The 19042-nt window shown below is 32.5% G+C and overlaps 1 protein-coding gene and 1 pseudogene across 1 annotated transcript; both read left to right on the top strand.

The window, feature by feature from the left end:
- The first annotated feature begins 18 nt into the window (after positions 1–18).
- On the top strand, positions 19–5476 carry LOC114416173 (protein SPA1-RELATED 3-like). The gene is made up of 3 exons (XM_028381042.1): positions 19–136; positions 4081–4853; positions 5330–5476. Exons 1-3 carry the CDS (start codon positions 19–21, stop codon positions 5474–5476), a joined length of 1038 nt encoding a protein of 345 aa, XP_028236843.1.
- Positions 5476–17594, top strand: LOC114416172 (annotated as a pseudogene).
- Positions 17595–19042: the final 1448 nt, after the last annotated feature.

Below are 19042 nucleotides of genomic sequence, written 5' to 3'. Positions count from 1 at the left end.
TATATAATCAATTACCCTATGGGATCGTGCGTGAATTTTGAAAAGTTCAGTCCATGTCGCATATTGGAAATTTTCCATCTCAAGAATGATTGGGACATGATTCTTGATGTTGGATACAGCAAGAGCAGGGTGAAAGGTAGATTTTGAGTCAGACATGGTGATGGAGAAGAAGCGGAGAAGAAGAAGAAAGGGGTTGAACGACACTAGGGTCTATGTGCGGAAGGCTGGGGAAGGTTCAAAAATCTTTCCCTAAGCAATCTGATACCATGAAAGAAATTGTTTCCTTGAATAATTCATTAAGCACCATTCACTTATATACAAGATTACAAGCTAAAGATATGGCTAAAGATAAATCTAATAGATATAACAACTATATAAAATCAGAATATATTATGATATCTTCTAACATAAGCAAATAAGGGGAGGAGTGACGGGCGGAAATGGTTGGAGGTACCGGTGTGCGAAGAAAAATTGTGTAAAATGAATAATTTTAAATGGTGAGTAAATAAATCTGACTAAATAAATTTATTTTAAGACATAAAATAAGACATTAAAATAACTAATTAAATATATTTTTTTATCAAGTATGATGGATATATCAAATGCTGATATTAAAGAAATTTCAGAGTACAAAAAAAGTTATACAAATATAGTCAAATTTGTATTTATTTTTATGTTAAATTTAAAAAATATATTTTTTTGGATATCAAATAATATTTAATAGAAATTAAACCTACGAATACACAAACATTTTTTTAATTTTATATTACTTTAATGAAAGTCATTTATAGTTTCTAAAAAATGTTAGAATTTATCTTCCTTGCATGAACAACTGTATGTGACATTATCAATATTACAACATGTCGAAGGATTAAAGATAACGAAGATGAAGATTATTCAAATAACACACGATCTTAATAATGCAAGTTGGAATACCACAATACTTTTGCGTTATTAAATTAATTACCATGGGCGTTTAGTACTCTTTTTAAAATTCTTTACACCAAGTGTGTTAATTGTTTATATTCCTGAACCTTGTTGAGAGTTAAGGACATGTAGTTTAAAGCGGACATAACCAATAACATGAAGAGCTCATGCTCGTGGCTAGAGTGGGTGAGAAATGGGAAAGCAAACCAAAAAACTGTTGGGATAATTATTCTAACAAAAAATTATGAGAGGAAAAAATAAAAAAAATTAAAATGAGTTAAACTTTTATAGAAGTTAAAATTAATCTACTTATTAATTAATTGATAAAGCCCTCCCATTTGACTTTTTTAAAAGCTGATTTTAACAGATATATAAGATAATTTTAAAAATATCCAAATAAAATTATAGGATGTTGAAAGAGACTCAATGTGAAAAAGGTCAGAAAATGCGTGAAAAAACTATTTTCCTTTTTTTTTCATTTGTTAAGATACAATATTCTTTTCTTTTTACCCGTTCTATTATAGGATCTTGATTGTTGAGTAGATAAAATTATTAACAATAAAATATTTTCTTAGTAATGTTAACACAATTATATTTTTAATAATTCTATTTCACACCACTAATTAAACTAAAACTATATTACACAGTGAGAAAATATAGTAATACGTTTTATTTATTTATTTTTACTCGGGCAATGTCTTTTTTTCTGATTTTTTGTCGTTTCATACTTAATTTTCTTTTTTTATGTATAGAAAATATCTTTTGAAATGTGTTGCTTTTATATAAAGCCATGTGGGTAGGCTTCAGTGTTATGCAAGTACAACTAGAAACTAGAGAGTTTGGTATAGCTTGGTCTAGTAGAAACAGAACATACTTCTATGGTCACAATACCTCTCTCCCTCTTTCTCTCTCCATATATCTGGTGAACATTTGGAACCAAATGAGAAAATTTTGATCTTTTTTGAGGGCCAATATTGTTTTTCCATATTTTGGAGCTATCAGCGCCATAATTGACAAAAATCTATATCGAAAAAAATAAAAAATAAAATGTATTATTTGTTTTGGTTGGGTTTTCCTAATATTTTCCAATGTTGCCCCTTACAAAAGTTTCTTTTTTGACTTCTGTTGAGTTGTTTTTTGTTTACCTGGATGAATTGCATGTTGATAAAGTTCATGAATTCACGTTGGTAACTTTGCAGGAAATTTTCACAATTCGTTCTTTGGCAACAAACTGAGAAATTGGTCTTGATTCTTGAATTTGGCCTATTCAGTATATCTTTGTGGCATTTCTGGGACCACTGGAATGAGATTTTTTGAGTTATAATGGTGGAGTAGGGGCACGAGTGTGATACATGTTGGATAATTATCGTACACTATATACATTGACATTCCTGTAACTCTTAATGGATGAAAATGAATGGTTGATCTTCTGGGTTTCCTTGGCAGAAGATTTTCATCTCTAGAGCCTTAAATTGTTTTGGAGGCTTTGATAGGTACTCAAAAAGGCATCACAAGATTCTAGCTTCAAAAAACCAAAGAGACAGGGTTGTGTTTGCTCAAGGTGATGAGAATAAAAACCTTGGTGGTTTTTTTGGTGTATGTGAGGACAAAGTAGGGGTTGAACTTGAGACCCTTTTATTTGTGCTATAGAATGGGTGATATTAGCTTGAGGCTATGGTTGGATAAACCTGAACGATCAGTGAATATCTTTGAATGCTTGCACATATTCAGGGAAATAATAGAAATTATTCATGCGGCTCATTCTCAAGGAATTGTTCACAATGTGAGGCCCTCCTACTTTGTCATGCGATCTTTCAACCATGTCTGGCTTATCGAGTCAACGACTTGTTCACATTCTGGATCAGATACTTTAGAAGAAGTTGTTGAGATCAAAACTCCAACATACACCTACCTTTATCCATGATATGCATCAGCAGAGATGTTTAGGAAGTGAAGATTTTGTGCCTGTCAAGACTTCAACAGCTTCTTTGACAGACTCCAGTTGCATGTTATCAGGTTTGGTGTTTCTGGAACCTGCTCATTCAACAACTTTTATTTGGGTCCTTTTGATCTGATTTTTCTTCTTTTTCATTCCTGTTGGAGTACAAGTGTGAAGTGAAGTCCCACATCAGGTAGAAGTAGAAAGGTTGAGCACCACATAAGTAAGGAGAAGACCCATAAATCTGAGCCTTAAGGTTTTGGGTTAGAGTGTGGTGTTAGATTTCCTTATGTGGTGGCTTCTGGTCCACAAGTGTACCCCTCGTATCTCCCCAACAATTCCAATGGAACTATAAAGTTTTCGCAGATCCTTTGTTCTTATTTTCGTAGCCTAACACATAGAGTTCTTCCTCCACACTTACTTTTAAAGTGGCCTAAAGAAGCTTCATTTTGTTTATGGTTATTACATCCTGAGCCTAATAGTCGTCCAACAATAGGGTAAATTCTCTTCATCACATGTTCCAATTACCTTCCACTTGTATGCATTGTTTTCTTTTTTGTTTCTGTGATCCATTTGCTTAATTGTTGATTGGAAGTTTGAGATTTGGCTAATTGGCTAATAATTTTTAATAAATTAAGATCCTCAAGATGGTTTTTCATAAGGGCCAACACTGCATTTAGGTCTTGAGATTATTTATTGTTTAGGGTTTGTGATCTGCATTTCTCCTTGATGGACTCAACCTTGAGTTTGTCTTTTAGATGTTTAATCATGGATAAAAGTAGTGCAATCAAACACACATGGAGAAAAGAATGTAGAGATTGAGTGGGAAACAAAAACAGAAAAGAGAAATTGATTTTGCATAATTGATGACATGCAATCAATTGAATAGCATGTAGTACAAGTAATTTCAATCAAATGATAGTTTTCATCCTTAGTAATGCCAACTGAGTGATGTCTCAACAATCTTCATCTAAATTTCTGTGATTGATTCTATATCATCATCATCATCATTATTTTATTGTGTTGTAAGGAGTTGTTGCAGAGTGATTTTATTAATGCACCAAGAGATGATATAGAAAAGTGTGAAGCAGCGGTAAAAATTGGAAAAAGGATAGATGACCTGGAGTTGTTGCTAGAATTCCTTTCGATAATTCAACAGAAAAAAAGGGAAGCTTCTGAGAAGTTACAACAAACTATCTCATTTTTGTGTTCAGATATTGAAGAAGCGACTAAGCAGAAAACTGTATTTAAAGAAATGACTAGCACTGAACTAGGGAGTGATGATTGTTCAACATCAAGTTTCCCATCCATTACTGTTATTGAGAATGAGGATTCTGCTTGTCTAGGGACCAGAAAACGGGTTAGAACAATTCCCTGTGTTGATGACACTGAAGGATGTGAACGTGATAGTAACATGGGTGATGATAAGAAAAATGACATGAGTATTCTTTCAAAAACTCCACGGTTTTTGAATAATTTAAAGAAACTAGTGTCAGCATACTTTTTGACACGATGCAAATCTTCCTATTCCTCAGGGAAACTTGTGGTTCAAGATTCATCTATTGATACTACTAATGAAAGAGGGTCTGTTGTTGCGGCTGAAAGGAGTTGTGCCAAAATAGTAGCATTAAAGGAGAAGAAGTTCAGGGAGGACAAAAGTCCTTGGACAAATCCTTTCCTTGATGGTTTGTGCAAGTACCTATCTTTCAATAAGTTTAAGGTTAAGGTTGATCTTAAACAAGGGGATCTTTTGCAGTCTTCCAACTTGGTATGCTTACTCAGCTTTGATCGCGATGCAGAATTTTTTGCTACTGCAGGAGTAAATAAGAAGATTAAAGTTTTTGAATGTAACACAACCATATATGAGGATCGTGATATCCACTATCCAGTAGTGGAGATGGTTAGCCAATCAACATTGAGTAGTACATGTTGGAATACTTACTTCAAGAGTCAAATTGCTTCAAGTAACTTTGAAGGTGTTGTAGAGGTAGGCCATCACATGAGAAATTATAAAATGATTTTGGACCATTGTGATCCCTATCAATTTCCACATGATGCATAGTCGAGCTTTATTAATTCTTTTTTGTAAATTAAAAAATTCGGCTGTTGTCTCGTAGAGATTAGCTAAGACCATAGTTATGTGATGGTTCTGACTTCGGAACTATGTAATAATTTCTCGTCAACACATAGTTTGTCTATGATTTCCATACCATTAATTGTACATTACCACTTATCATGTTTCAGTTATGGGGTGTGACAAGAAGTCGAGTGTAGTCTGAAATGAGGGAGCATGAGCGAAGGGGATTTCTCATCATCAAACCCAACATTGTTAGTAAGTGATGATGGTTCTGTCAAGCTACGAAATATCAATTAGGCAATCAGACCAAACATTCTTTTGCATGTTTTATGTGTTTAATCTAGATGCATGATGGATTGTTTCCCTCACATGTGCTTTTATTGCAGGGAGTTAGTGTTGGTACCATCAAAACAAAGTCAAATGTGTGTTGTGTTCGGTTTCCCCTTGATTTTGCTCATTTCCTTGCATTTCGTTCAGCAGATCATCAGATATATTACTATGATCTTCGCAATCTGAAAGGGCCTCTTGTATAATGGTTGGACATGATAAGACTGTGAGCTACATCAAGTTTGTAGACACCATGAGCCTAGTCTCTGCATCCATAGATAACACATTGAAGCTTTGGGATATGTCCATGTGTGCTTCTCGAGTTATAGACTCACCAATTCAATCATTCACTGGTCTTATGAATGTTAAGGTATATTTGTTGACAACTATTATTTGTCTCTTCTCTGGAAAATGAAGAAGCTTTGAAAAAAATATATTTTAAGGAATCACTACTAGAAAATAACTTTTAACGCCGGTTATTAAGGACTTTCTACATCAGTTATTAATCGAAGTTAAAACTATCGACGTTAAAAGTACATCGGTTACCATAAAACAACATCGATTTTTATAAAAATTGATGTTTTTTCTCGCGAGCATCGGTTTTAGAAAAGTCAATGTTGTTTTTGCACAACAATGTTTTTTGGATTTTTTTTAGTATCCTATCTCTTTTTTTAATTACCTACTATAATTATACATAACACAACTTATCATTCAAAGTTGTAAAAACTCTAAAAATAAACAAAATTTATAAACAATATATATCACAAAGTTGTAAACAAGAATTTACACAAAATATATTACCAATATACCACCAAGAGTGATAAACAAAAATTTCCCACAAATGTTTTCAGGATGTTTTGAGCATCATTTCCCACAAAATATACCACCAAGAGTTATAAACAAAAATTTACAGATATTAGTATAATAAAATGTACTTAAATTACAAACAAATCTAAAATAAGACAAAGTTAGATGTTGCATCTGGAAACTCAAATTCATCTTACAAATTTTGAGATTGTGCAAAAGTCCTTCCTCCATAGCCAATTTTTGCAGACTTCCTCAAATGATTATAAACAATCATACATTCCGTACTCCCTTCCAAATTCAGATGGATGAATCTTGCAGCTTTTATAAATGAGTACATGGTACTCAGCACATCCTATAATTAACATTAAGTTCATTTTAGATATGTATATGATTTTAAAATTTGATAGACAGAGGAGTGTTTAGTTACTCATCAAACTATTGCAAGTCACTTTGTACTCATTCAATAGGACTTTAAAAGTGACTAAATTAGGAATTTTGTGGTACAAGAAGTGTCATTTAGGATAAGCTTTTGGTTCAGATCTACCTTTGAAGATGGTCGGGAAGAAAACTCTGTCCAAAATGGATCATGGTCACTTGATGATTTCTTGTGAGTCCATAGAAATCTCTGAGTTCTATCCATCCAGTTAGTATAGTTGGATTCACCATATCTTGGTTGTATGTAATAGAGTGAATGTTGTCATTACTGTCTAGTATATGCAGAGTATGCTTTAGTTCATCCTTCCATCTTACATCAAAGGACCTACTCACTTCACCATAAGGCTACATTTAAAGAACACTAATATAAGCAATACTGATGTGTTATATCATGTCATGTTTATTTGAGAATAGTCTTGAAATTCTTAACCCGACCCTTAATATGAACTGTGTCGAACATTTCCTCTAATTTTTGCTAATCTTCATCATTGTCTTAGCCATTTCATTCCAATTCTTTTGATCTTTATTCATTATTTCTAAACTCCATTTACAATATAAAAGTTACTATTAAAAATAAATATGCATGCCTACCTACTAGTAGTAAACCAAGACATATGAGATTGATCTAGTACATGCCACGGAGTTGAAAGACACAGTGCACATACCCATTTTTGAAAACCAAGAATTATATTCCTATTTTGAAAAAAACAACTGGTGGCCTAAGGTTGTGGCAAAATTCTCACACCGGCCAGCACAAAGTCGCATTATAAGAAAGCAAACAAAACATATAATTTAAGATTAAATTCAAATTTGACTGCTTTATCATTTCTGGAAAACAAACAAAACATAGAATTCTCTCACCAGCACAAATCCCATATGAAATAGTATATTCAAAGTTTCAAACAATCAGTATTTGTAGTCATTAAAGCATAATAGAGCCAGAAAATAAAACCTATCTTGCATAAGTTTCAATATTTATATATCCGAAGGGCATTAAAAACCAAGATCTGTGTCAATCACAATGCAGCTTGTATCACAAGGCAAAAGTGTAACATGTTTTCAACAACATACATTAACACCTATCTTGCATAACTTGCATGGAGTATTAATATGTAGAACTTAGGACTTAGATAATCTACACTTAGGTTCTATTTTAACATGACTAGAGGTAAGGTATATCATTCACATAACCAAGTCTAACTCACTTAATTTGCACACAAATACAGTCAAAATCAAGCTCGTAAGATAGTAAGATACACACATTAACAAGAGTGATAGAGTCTCCTAATTCAAAAACAATATGCAAATTAACAAGAATTTTCGTGTTAGTAATGTACTATACATTCAAATAATATAAGGAACTAGCCCTAGCTTATCATCTACCATCACCATCAAAACCAAACACAAAAACAAGCATTTATAGAAGACTAACCTTTTGTGACCGAGAACAAGAACGAGAACGAGAGTGAATAGAGCTGTGAGTGAGAGTGAGAACGAGAGCATGGGAGTCAGAGACGACGGGTCACCATGCCGTCATAGAGTGCGCGAGAGTGATAACGAGAGTATCGTATCCACAGGGACTTTATTTTTATTTAGGTAGATGAATATTTAATTAAGAAAAAGATATGAAAAAGGTAGTAGAAAATAGTAAATTAAATTGCTGAAAATTAAATCAAACAAGAGGATAAATTAAACAAAAATTTAAATTAATTAATTAAAGATAGAAATAATGAGAAAATCCAATACTATTGTAGAAGAAAATTCAGAAGATGAGAATATTAGAAACTTAGCCTATCAGAGCTACTCTTTGATGTAATGTTAATGATTTTTCTCTATTTATAATTAATTCAATTTACACCTGCATCTACTAGTATACTCTAACTTTGGTCCTTGCAAGAAAAATCCAATATTATTGTAGAAGAAAATTCAGAAGATGAGAATATTGAAAACTTAGCCTACCAGAGCTACTCTTTGATGTAATGTTAATGATTTTTCTCTATTTATAATTAATCTAGTTTACACCTGCAGCTACTAGTATACTCTAACTTTGGTCCCTTGCATGGAAAAGCCTAATTTAACTATTTTCTCTCCCAAATCTCTTTGCAGAGCTAAAATAGTAAAATGAATTAAGAATAGAGATGTATAACTAGCTAAACAAATATCAACATGTCCCTAGCGATGACTTTATTTAGATATTCTTTCCTAGTTCTATTAGAAAATAATGTTTTCCAACGTTACACCTAAAACTTACCATGCAAATGGGTAATCAAGCCACAAGCATTAATGTTAAGCACAAGAAAATATAATGCAAATGTAATATTTATAAATAGATAGGAAGACAAAGTACATCAAGAGTAGTTGGTTGTCAAGTTCCTAACAAAGGGAATTTAGTCTCTCATTGTCATGGAAGTTTTCCAATTGCAAGAAGGGAATATTTAGTAAAGGGGGAAAAGATAAGAAAGGAAATGGAGGGAAGGAATGACTCTCAATGCTTGCTTCTCCTTCTTCTAGCCTTTGCCTTCTATAAGGAATTGTATTCTCTTTGAATTTTTGTGTGTCTTTTTCTTCTTCTCTCTGCTTCTTTTATAGGTGCAGATTGGGAATAGAGGGAAGGAATTACTCCCAATGCTTGCTTCTCCTTCTTCTAGCATTTTCCTTCTATAAGGAATTGTGTTCTTTTGTAATTTTTGTATGTCCTTTTTTTCTTCACTCTTCTTCTTTTATAGGCTTCTTGCACTAAACTCGCCTTTACTTTCCTTAATTATTCTTCTTTTTTTAATTAGTCATTCTTTTCTCAATTAATCTCTTTTCCTTAATTAGCCCTATTTTTCTCAATTAGTCTTCTTTCTTTAATTAGTTCTATTTTCCTTAAATAGCTTTGTTTTCCTTAATTAGCTTTATTTTATTCACTAAGCATCATAAATTCATCACTATTAATATTTTCTGCACAAAAACTTAAATGGTATTAATTTAACAATTATTTGCTAAAAAAGGAACAATTATGAGAAAAATTATAAATTCCTATGTAATTTAACTCCAAAATATACTCATTTATTAGCAGTTATCAATAGTACTCCAAAATCCAATAGGTGTAAAGTGAGACAAACTATAGAATTCCATAGTAAACTACAATGGCTAAGGAAGAAGCTTGTTGGGATTCTTTAAGTTGAAGGTATCCTTTATTGTCGTAAATATTTATTTTGCATTATTTTAATTTCTTTATCTCGTAGAATTGTTAATCAAACCTCTTGTGTCCACATGCCTTGGCAAAATGGTGTTGTTGTGAAAAAAATTAACACTTGGTTGAAATAACTCATACCCTACTACTTCATTGCAATGTTATTCTTTGATTATGGAGTAATGCTTTTCTTAGAGTGTTAATTGACTAATCACATGCCTTCCTCCATGCTTTAGAACAAAGTCCTCATTCTTTATTGTTTCCTCACAAAGAACTATACTTTGTTCATCTCTAATCTTCAGTTGTACATATTTTGTCAGTGATATCACGTAAGTATAGACAAATATTTTGCTAAATCTCTCAAATGCATTTTTCTTGGCTACTTATGTCTTCATAAAGGTTATCGTTTCTATTCTTCTACACTTATAGTATGTGTTGATGATATTGCCATATAGCTTTTGTCATAGAATTTGAGAGCTTTAGGTAAAAGAAGCATTAAGGATGATGAGCATTGTTCCACCATGTTCGTAAACCTTCAAACCTCAATTGCCTCTTATATTCCTCCGGTTCCACCAACTTGAGTCATTATCAATTCTCATTTGACCAATTGCCTCAACTTGTAACTCCTTCCTCTAATCCTATAGACTTTTCTTTCCTCAACTGAGCTTCTAAATATTACACTTTCACTTGAGCTTCTTATTGCTCTAAACAAAGGTATTTAGCCCTCCTGCAAATCCAATCTTTTCTATGCTTGTACTTTGAATTATAAAGCTTTATCTCCTCCTATTTCTCTTTCATTTCCTCTTTGGATTTTGTGACTATTTACAAATCTATAGGAGAAGCCATGGCTGATACCAGTGGATGACAAACTATGATGGACAAAATGTTTGCTTTGCATTCTAATGGCACTTGAGATCTTGTTCCCTTGCCTCCTAGCAAGACTATTGTTGGTTGTCAGTAGGTCTATACAGTAAAGATGGGACCAGATGACAACATTGATTGATTGAATGAAGGCTCATTTGGTTTCTAAGGGCTATATGCAAATTTTTAGCTTCAATTATGGGGATTCATTTTCTCCAGTGGTGAAAATCACTTTAGTCAGTCTATTTCTTGCCATGTTCCTCATTCACCATTGGCCTCTCCACCAACTAGACATTAAAAACACTTTCTTGCATGATGAATTATAAGAAGTTTAGATGGACCAACATTCCGATTTCAGTATTTGTAGTTACTCTGCCCTTATTTGCCCACTACGCCACTCTTTCAGTGGTTTCAAACGAACTACTTGGGCTTGGTTTGGTCATCTCAGTTTTACCTTGTTAGAATTTTGAATAATCCAATGTGAAGTCAGCAGGTCATCTAGTCTTCTTCACCTACTCTCCTCTAGTTGTTGCCTTTTGAGAGAAAGGAATTAATTAACTCACAGTTGTTTGATGAGATTATGTTGTCTAAAAAAAACCTGATGACTGGAAAAATACTTTAATGTCTAATTGAAAGAACAAATGAGATGTACAAAATTCTACAAATTACTGGGGGGATTAAGCTCATTGGTTACACTATGAAGCTATGAGAGAGGATTATTGAATAGAGATTAAGACAAGAAATTCACATTACAAGTCAATTTGGTTTTTCACATTAAAAGGTTGGCTATGGAAGTAATTTACTAGCTATTGACAATGACAGATGGAGCGATATGATAAGAATAAAAAAGGCTTACATAACACACGTTCTTCATTGATTTGTTAAAGACATACTATTGGGTGCTAAGAGAGGTATTATGGAATTCCCTATATTCAAGCAATGAAGGATATCTATGAGTAGGCCGGTTACAACTACTGAGAATCCAAGGTGTGTGGAGGCACAGGGGGGTTCACAACATATTTGACTATAATTATAGGATAGCATCAAGAGTTAAGTATGAGCACGCACCTATCTTCGTACTTTGGTCTTGGATGGGATTATTTATCATATACAAGTGTTATTTTTGTTTTTTGAAAGGCAGCATTTACTAGTATCGGTGCCATGATGCATGCATTTTGGTGATAATATAACCCTATTGGTGGAAAGTTAGAGATGTGTAGACAAAACTTGGAAGCACATGACTTTTATTCTAAAGTAGAAGTAAGACAATATGTGGAATGTACCTAACTCAATCTCAAAAACTACCATTGGGAAGAGGCTTGTCCATGTTTTATAAGAAACATTGTTTTAAATTGTGGTTGTGATCGTGGTTACGTTTAAGTGAGTTAAAAAACCTTTATATTACGGGAAAATGCAGCTGATGCGGTCGCAATTACGGTTGCGGTTGCATTGTGATGAGTCAGAATACATTGGTATTGTAGCCACAATTGTGGTTGTGGATGTTATTTAAACCCATGATAAGGAGTATTTTGTCTGAATTCCCAGGCAATGTGGGAGATCTTTATTCTTAACACACCCCTCGTGCCTAAGACAATATCAAGAATGTCAAGTTTGCAGGTCCAGACAATTTTCGATAGGCCTAACATTAAAACTAGATAAGCTTGACTCTACCATATTAGAAATGCACTAGGCCTAATAACAGAACTGATAAGGCCAGGTCAAGGGGGAACAGTACCCAAGTGTTATGTTATAAGCAGTATTCTGGCGAAATTGTTAGCCATGTGAGACTTCTTAGTAAGACATTATGGTTTATTTTAATCCCTGAATTGGACTTACTCGGTGAGAAAAAGCCTTGGTGGTTGTTTGAGTTCCTCAAGTGGTATGGTTTTTTGTTTTTATATGAAAAGTTTCTTTCTTCAGTAATGAAGTAAAAAAAAATCTTGTAACATGAATAATGACAGTATACCTAAGAAGTTCCTTAGAACCTGTTTTGACAATTACAGGAAAAACATGATGATTTAGCTTCCATCTTCCTGAAACATACAGATACCGGAAGTTAGAGCTTTTAGATCATGATCTACTTTAATAATTTTGCATGTCATTTCCTTAGTTCTTCCCTGCAAGTAGGTGACTATGTAGTGAAAGTACAAGCATTATATGCATAATTTGGGCCATTTCTAATTAACTACTGCAAATTTTTATGTATGGAATTTAAATTTCTGCGGCAATATGATGATGCACCTTCCCTTTGTTGCAGAACTTCGTGGGGTTGTCTGTATCTGATGGTTACATTGCTACTGGTTCAGAGACAAACGAGGCTAATTTCATTTTTCCTTTCTCATTGATTTATTAATTATCGTTGATATATAATTGTTACTGAGTTTCTTTTATTTGATTTTTCAAAATGTTACACTAGAAGATATTGCTTTTGCATACCTTTTTGATAGATTCTATTATAGATCAAGTTGTTGAAATATAGGAATTGTTTGCATGAGAAGAGAAAAGACAATATATTTCACTAATTCCACTAATTAGGACTATGAGTAATACTGATCTTATATGGTTTGAACCACTAACCTTATACTTCTATTTATACTGTGGTTTTGATCTAAAATAGCCAAACTTCAGGCATTTTTTCTTGAATTGCATTGTATTAATTAAGGTCTTATTCTATGTTAACTAGGTGTTCATATACCACAAGGCTTTTCCCATGCCAGCATTATCTTTCAAATTTTACAGTAGTGACCCTCTTTCTGGTAATGAAGAGGATGATTCTGCACAGTTCATCACTTCTGTTTGTTGGCGCGGTCAGTCGTCCACCTTAGTTGCTGCAAATTCCACAGGAAATGTCAAAATTCTGGAGATGACTTAAGTTGGTCTTTAGTTGGGAATAGTTTTCTACATTAGTTTACAGAATCATTGTTCATGCATGGTTAGCTTTCTGTTGCCAGATAAGGCTATAGAAAACTGTAAACAAATTCCATGATTACTACTTGTGATAAAATTTTGCATTAGATCACAGAGGAAGCAGTGAGAAAAAATAGTGAAAATGATCTTTTCCAAAAATGTTCTGTAGATAAAATTCTATATTAGAAGAAAAGGAAAGTGAAAATATATATTAGATTATCATACGGTTATGCTCCATATTTATTGACTCTCAGAAGCTCTGATTTCTTGAATTGGCTCCTTGGTCAATCCAGTTTGTTCTTAAGAATTTTTGTTATATCACTTTAATTAAAATAAAGGTTAAACGTTAAATTGTATTTTGCTCCCTGTATTTATTTATGAAATTCAATTATAAATGTTTGATTCGGTTCTTTTTTTTCAAAAAAAAAAAAAAACTTTAACTTTGTCATTTATGTTAAATTGACGGTGATATGCTCTTTTTATGTACAGCAACAAAATCAGATATTTTTCTGACATAATGTCAGTAATACCAAGGAAAAATGTGTTTTCAATCCTTATATTTCATAAAATCTTGTTTTTAGTTTCTTGTAGTTATATATCATTCCATTTTTAGTTCATATATTTTTATGAAATCTGATTTTTAGTCTGGGATAGTTTTATATCATTCAATTTAATTCATAATCTTAAAAAAAAACTTATTTTAGTTAATTCTTACATGTTCAATTTTAAGCCATGTGGGTTAGGCTAAAATAGCCCATATAATAAAGGGGCAATAAGTCTATAAGAAACGCTCCTAAAGAGTAAAAACCTGGTTAGCCATGAGTTAGCACTGAGACATTTTGTTGGCATAGACAAAGTAAAGGCAACACTAGTATTGCAAAACTTGTTGGCATAAAGGCCACAAAAGTGATCAATAGAAGACTGGATACATGCATTACCAAAGTAAGCTAGCTATTGAAAATCTTAGTGTTTCTATTACGGAGTCTAAGGTGTGAAAGTTAAAGAACTTACGCACCATGCAAAGCTTACATGAATGTGCAGAGAATCATGTGTACCATCAGATTTAGCAATAAAAAATAGAAATGGACAGGATTCGTTTATGTCTATCGGTTTGGGGGGTATTTGTAAATAATAATTAAGGTTACTGAAAATGTTTTATTTGTGTAGTGGTGAAATGTTTCTTATTTGTTTCGTAGGCGTGAGCTCGATCAGGCTACAATCCCTTGTTCTCTCTTTATTTTTGTTAAGGTTGTTTTTGTTAACAAAAAAGAAAGAGGAAATATTAATTGAAAATAGAAGTGATTAAGGGTCAAACTCACTACATTTCTGTCGTGGCCATTAACATTAAGTTATCACCATTCAATAACCAGTTAAGCAACTATAAATATTTTATAAATTTTACATGTTATCTAATATGTTTAATTTCACTTAAAAACAAATTATAAATTATTTGATAAGTTTTAATTTGTTATATGTTATGATTTCATGTTTAACATTTATTTGAGCATGCAACATTAAGTTAAATATTTTACATACATTATAATTAAGTTTTTACTACCTACAAAATATGTATTTAGTACCCAAACTTTAAATTTTTTTATTTTAGTATCGCATATATTTTTATTTTTTTATTATATTATATATCGTTAATTGATGATTCAAATAACAATGTGTTTACATCAAAGTCTATATCATTTAAAAATTATTGACTTACGATATCTTTCTCAAAAGTAAAAATTTGTCAAAAATCAAACAAAAATAAAATGTTAGGAGGATCGTTTCAATTAGAATTTGAAAAGATTTTAAAAGTTCCTTTATTTGATAAAAACTCGTATAATTCAATCAAGAATTTTTTTCAACTTAAAAAAAGACTCCTTATCTTTTATTTGTTATCTTTTTCATCCACTCTAATAATTTTAAATTTTATAAAAAATTCATAAAGTCTTTTAAAATCTTATAAATATATAAAGTTCTTTTGAATCATATGAACTTATATTTTATAAATCCATTAAATTATATCTAAGCTACAAAATTTTTCAGTATGATATTTAATTATTTAACTATTGTTAAGTCAAAAAACATGTCTTAAAGACGAATTATGACTCCTAATTATTTTAATTGGATGCAAATAAATACAAATGATAAAAATTGTGTCTGATGTGTTATCGGATTATGGTTTGTATTTCTGGGTTTGAGTTTTTTTATGTTACATCAATATAAGATGATCTTGTCATAACATTAAGTAGTGCATTTAATTAATACCTACATTTAATATTTTATGTATGAGATTCTTTGTTGCGGAAAACATTCTCCTAGAATCTATTAAATCCTATGAATAATAAATAAAGTCCATAGTCTGAAAGTGTTGATCTTCATCAAAAGACGCACTTTGCTGGTGCATACCTGCTATGATGGAAGAAGTGACTTTCTTGTTGAAGTATAAGACATGTCAACCTAGCTATTAGCATAGACTTTGCATGAAGAAGAGACGTGCATTAAATGCTCCAAGAGCTTCAAGACTTTAATGAAGAATATAGTGAAGAACCATCCGTTGAGGGACAACAAATACTTAAAGTTGAAGGCTATAAATAGAAGAAGCTTTGAAGATACAAAACACGAGCAACTTATGCAATTTATTCTTTCATTCTTTCTTGTGAAAAACTTTTTGTAAATCTCTATATAGATACTAAGCAATCAAAACACATTGTAAATCTTGAGAAAAAAGACTAAAGTGTTAAGTGATATATCTGTTAGTAAGACGATCACATCACTACTAAAAACTTTATTTTTTACTACACACATTCTAAGATGATTATGATGAACTGTCTTAGAATGCACGTAGTGACAATTTTGTAAATACGGAATTGTTCACAAAAATGATTTTTAAAATCGTCTTCGAAACTACCATTTTACGACGGTTTTCCAAAAACTGTCTTATAATGGTTGTCATTCCAAGATGATTTTACGAAAACCATCTTAAAAGTTAGTGTTTCTAATTTTTTACTCTTCCTCTCATCTCTTGTTTTTCACTCTCCTTTTCAGATTCTCCCTCTCCCTCTCCTCTCTCATTTCAATGCTGACTCAGAGATTGCAATGAAATTCTCAAAAGAATGGAAGTCATTCTCCCTAACAGGCGCATCCACAATATTCCACCTTCATCGCCACCAGCATACCATTCACATGGAGTACAAGTTGAGAATGTCCAAGGACAAATCCGTCAACATTTCATGCAATATGGTCAAGTTCGGTCGCAGTTTAGGCTACAATGATGTTAAGTTTAGTGCTCAAGATGTTGGAATGTTACTACTACTATTTATCACTTTCACTATGAAATGGTTTTATGAATAAAATGGCGTCACTTTGTACACTGAGTGTTGGTTGTTTTTTTGTTTTTTTATGTTTGTGCTACTTACCAGGTTGGATAGGGAGTTTCTTTATGAAATTCTTGGAGAAGTTATTAAGGCCGGGGCCACCATGCTCAACATACCTATTGGTATAACCATGCCAAATGAATTTGGAAAGTTGATTGCTAATATTAAAGCTAATATCCCTGGAGTTAAAAATTATTTCCACCCACTATCAGAATGATCTAGGACTTTCTACTACAAACACTATAGAGTTATGTTCAAAATTGTGTTTTACTTAAATCATGTAGGCAGGGAGAGTGAATTTTGAGTTTGTGTGCTCTTGGATGCTTTCAAGGTGTGCGTGCTGGTGCAAGGCAATTGGAAGTGACAATTAATGGGCTTGGTGAAAGGGCTGGAAATGCCTCCCTAGAAGAGGTGAGGGTCCATTTTCTTATGCTTTTAAGGTTATGATGGCCTTGAGATGCGAAGCACATGCATGTCAATGGCAATCTCTACACTGGAATTAATACAGAGCACATCTTTCTGAGGTACAGGATGGTCTTATATATGAAACTGATCTTTATGTTATTTCTTCTCCCTTTTAAAGGCTGTTAATGATCGTTCCATTTATCATAACCTTTTCCTATAGATCGAAGAGTACATTGGTTCGTAGGTACAGCCACACAAGGCACTTGTGGGAGCTAATTCCTCGCCCATGAAAGTGGCATAGATCAAGTTGGTTATGTCAAAATACATATATCCTTGTATATCTATGTAATACGACTTTAACATCGTCCTATTAACATCGGTTATTTGAAAACCGATGTCGTTAAGCACTTACAACATCAGTTTTCAAATAATCGATGTTAATATAAACTTTTTTTTAATTATTTACATATTTTTTTAAAAATCATATATTCAGTTATTAATTATATTTTAATTAAAAATAATATAATAATTAATAAACAATAACAAATTCAAAAGGTAAGCATTTAAAAATATTTGAGATCCTATAAATATTTTAACAAGATCGTACTGAAATAATTTTTCATTGACTGACGGTATAAATTTTATTAATTAAAATATTTTATATAAAAAATTCACTAAAAATTAGTTAAATTTTTCAATGTAGAGAAAAACATCATCGGCAACACAATACTAACGAAGTAGATATTTTTATATAGGGTAAAAGGATATATATACTACAGTATTTTTTCAATAAATGCTGCCCCTTCTTTTTAAAAATATTACAGTACCAATGCGTTGCCTCTTCGTTGAACATATATATATTATTTGGGTGTTGCTAGGTGCACCCAACAGTATTGCTGGTGCACCCAGCACTTATTGTGAAAAGTCACAAATACCCTTGTTATTTTTTTAAAAAAAAGTGGTGCACCCAACGACCCTTTCTTCTTCCTAATCCGCGGTTTTTTTCCCTATTCCGTCAGCCTTTCTTCTTCTCATTTCTTCCTCGAGCCTCTTCGTTTCTTTCTTTCGCTGGCGGCCCTTTCTTCCTCCTTCCTCATTCTTCTACGAGCCCCTTTGCTTCTCCAACGCGAGGTGGTTGTTCTTCTTCTGTGCAAGCTGCTGCATCTCCCTCCTTTGAGTGCGCTTCTTCTTCCATTCTCCCGCGAGGTGCTGCTCTTTTGTTCTTCATCGAGGTAAGGTCTATGTGCCTTTTGTTGTTTGTTATTGCTTCCATTGGTGATTGCTTAAGTATTTAGGTCATCCGCAGTAGAGACAAGTTAGGACCTAGGTGATCCGCAAATAGGGTAGATGATTCGTAGGTTGTGTTTATGTTATGTTCTAGGTGATCCGCAAATAGGGCAGATGATTCGTAGGTTGTGTATATGTTGTGTTGAACTTGCGAAACACGTTGATCCGCAAGAAGAAAATGTTGATCCACGTGCTTCATGCGGATCAAGTTGATCCACATGAAGCTTGTTGAACCAGTACAAATCTTGTGTTTGTCTTCTTCCCTACACTCTTTAATTTCCGCTGTGTACTTTTAATTGTCGCTTTTACTTTTGGTTAAGTTATTGTTTTTGTTCTTTACTTTCTCAACTTAATAGTAAAAGCCTAGTTGAATCTAGTAACATTAAGAAGGACAAATTTTTTAATTAGTCAAAACACATTAATAATTAATTCAACTCTCCCTTCTTAATTATTCTGAGGCCACTTGATCCAACAATAATGTATATTAGCATTATATTGAAAAAATTTCAAGAGTTACCTTT

This window comes from Glycine soja, chromosome 6 (genome assembly GCF_004193775.1).
Source record: "Glycine soja cultivar W05 chromosome 6, ASM419377v2, whole genome shotgun sequence".
In the NCBI taxonomy this organism is placed as follows: Eukaryota; Viridiplantae; Streptophyta; class Magnoliopsida; order Fabales; family Fabaceae; genus Glycine; species Glycine soja.
The sequence above is the reverse complement of the archived record's forward strand: the minus strand, read 5'-3'. Positions and strand labels throughout refer to the sequence as shown.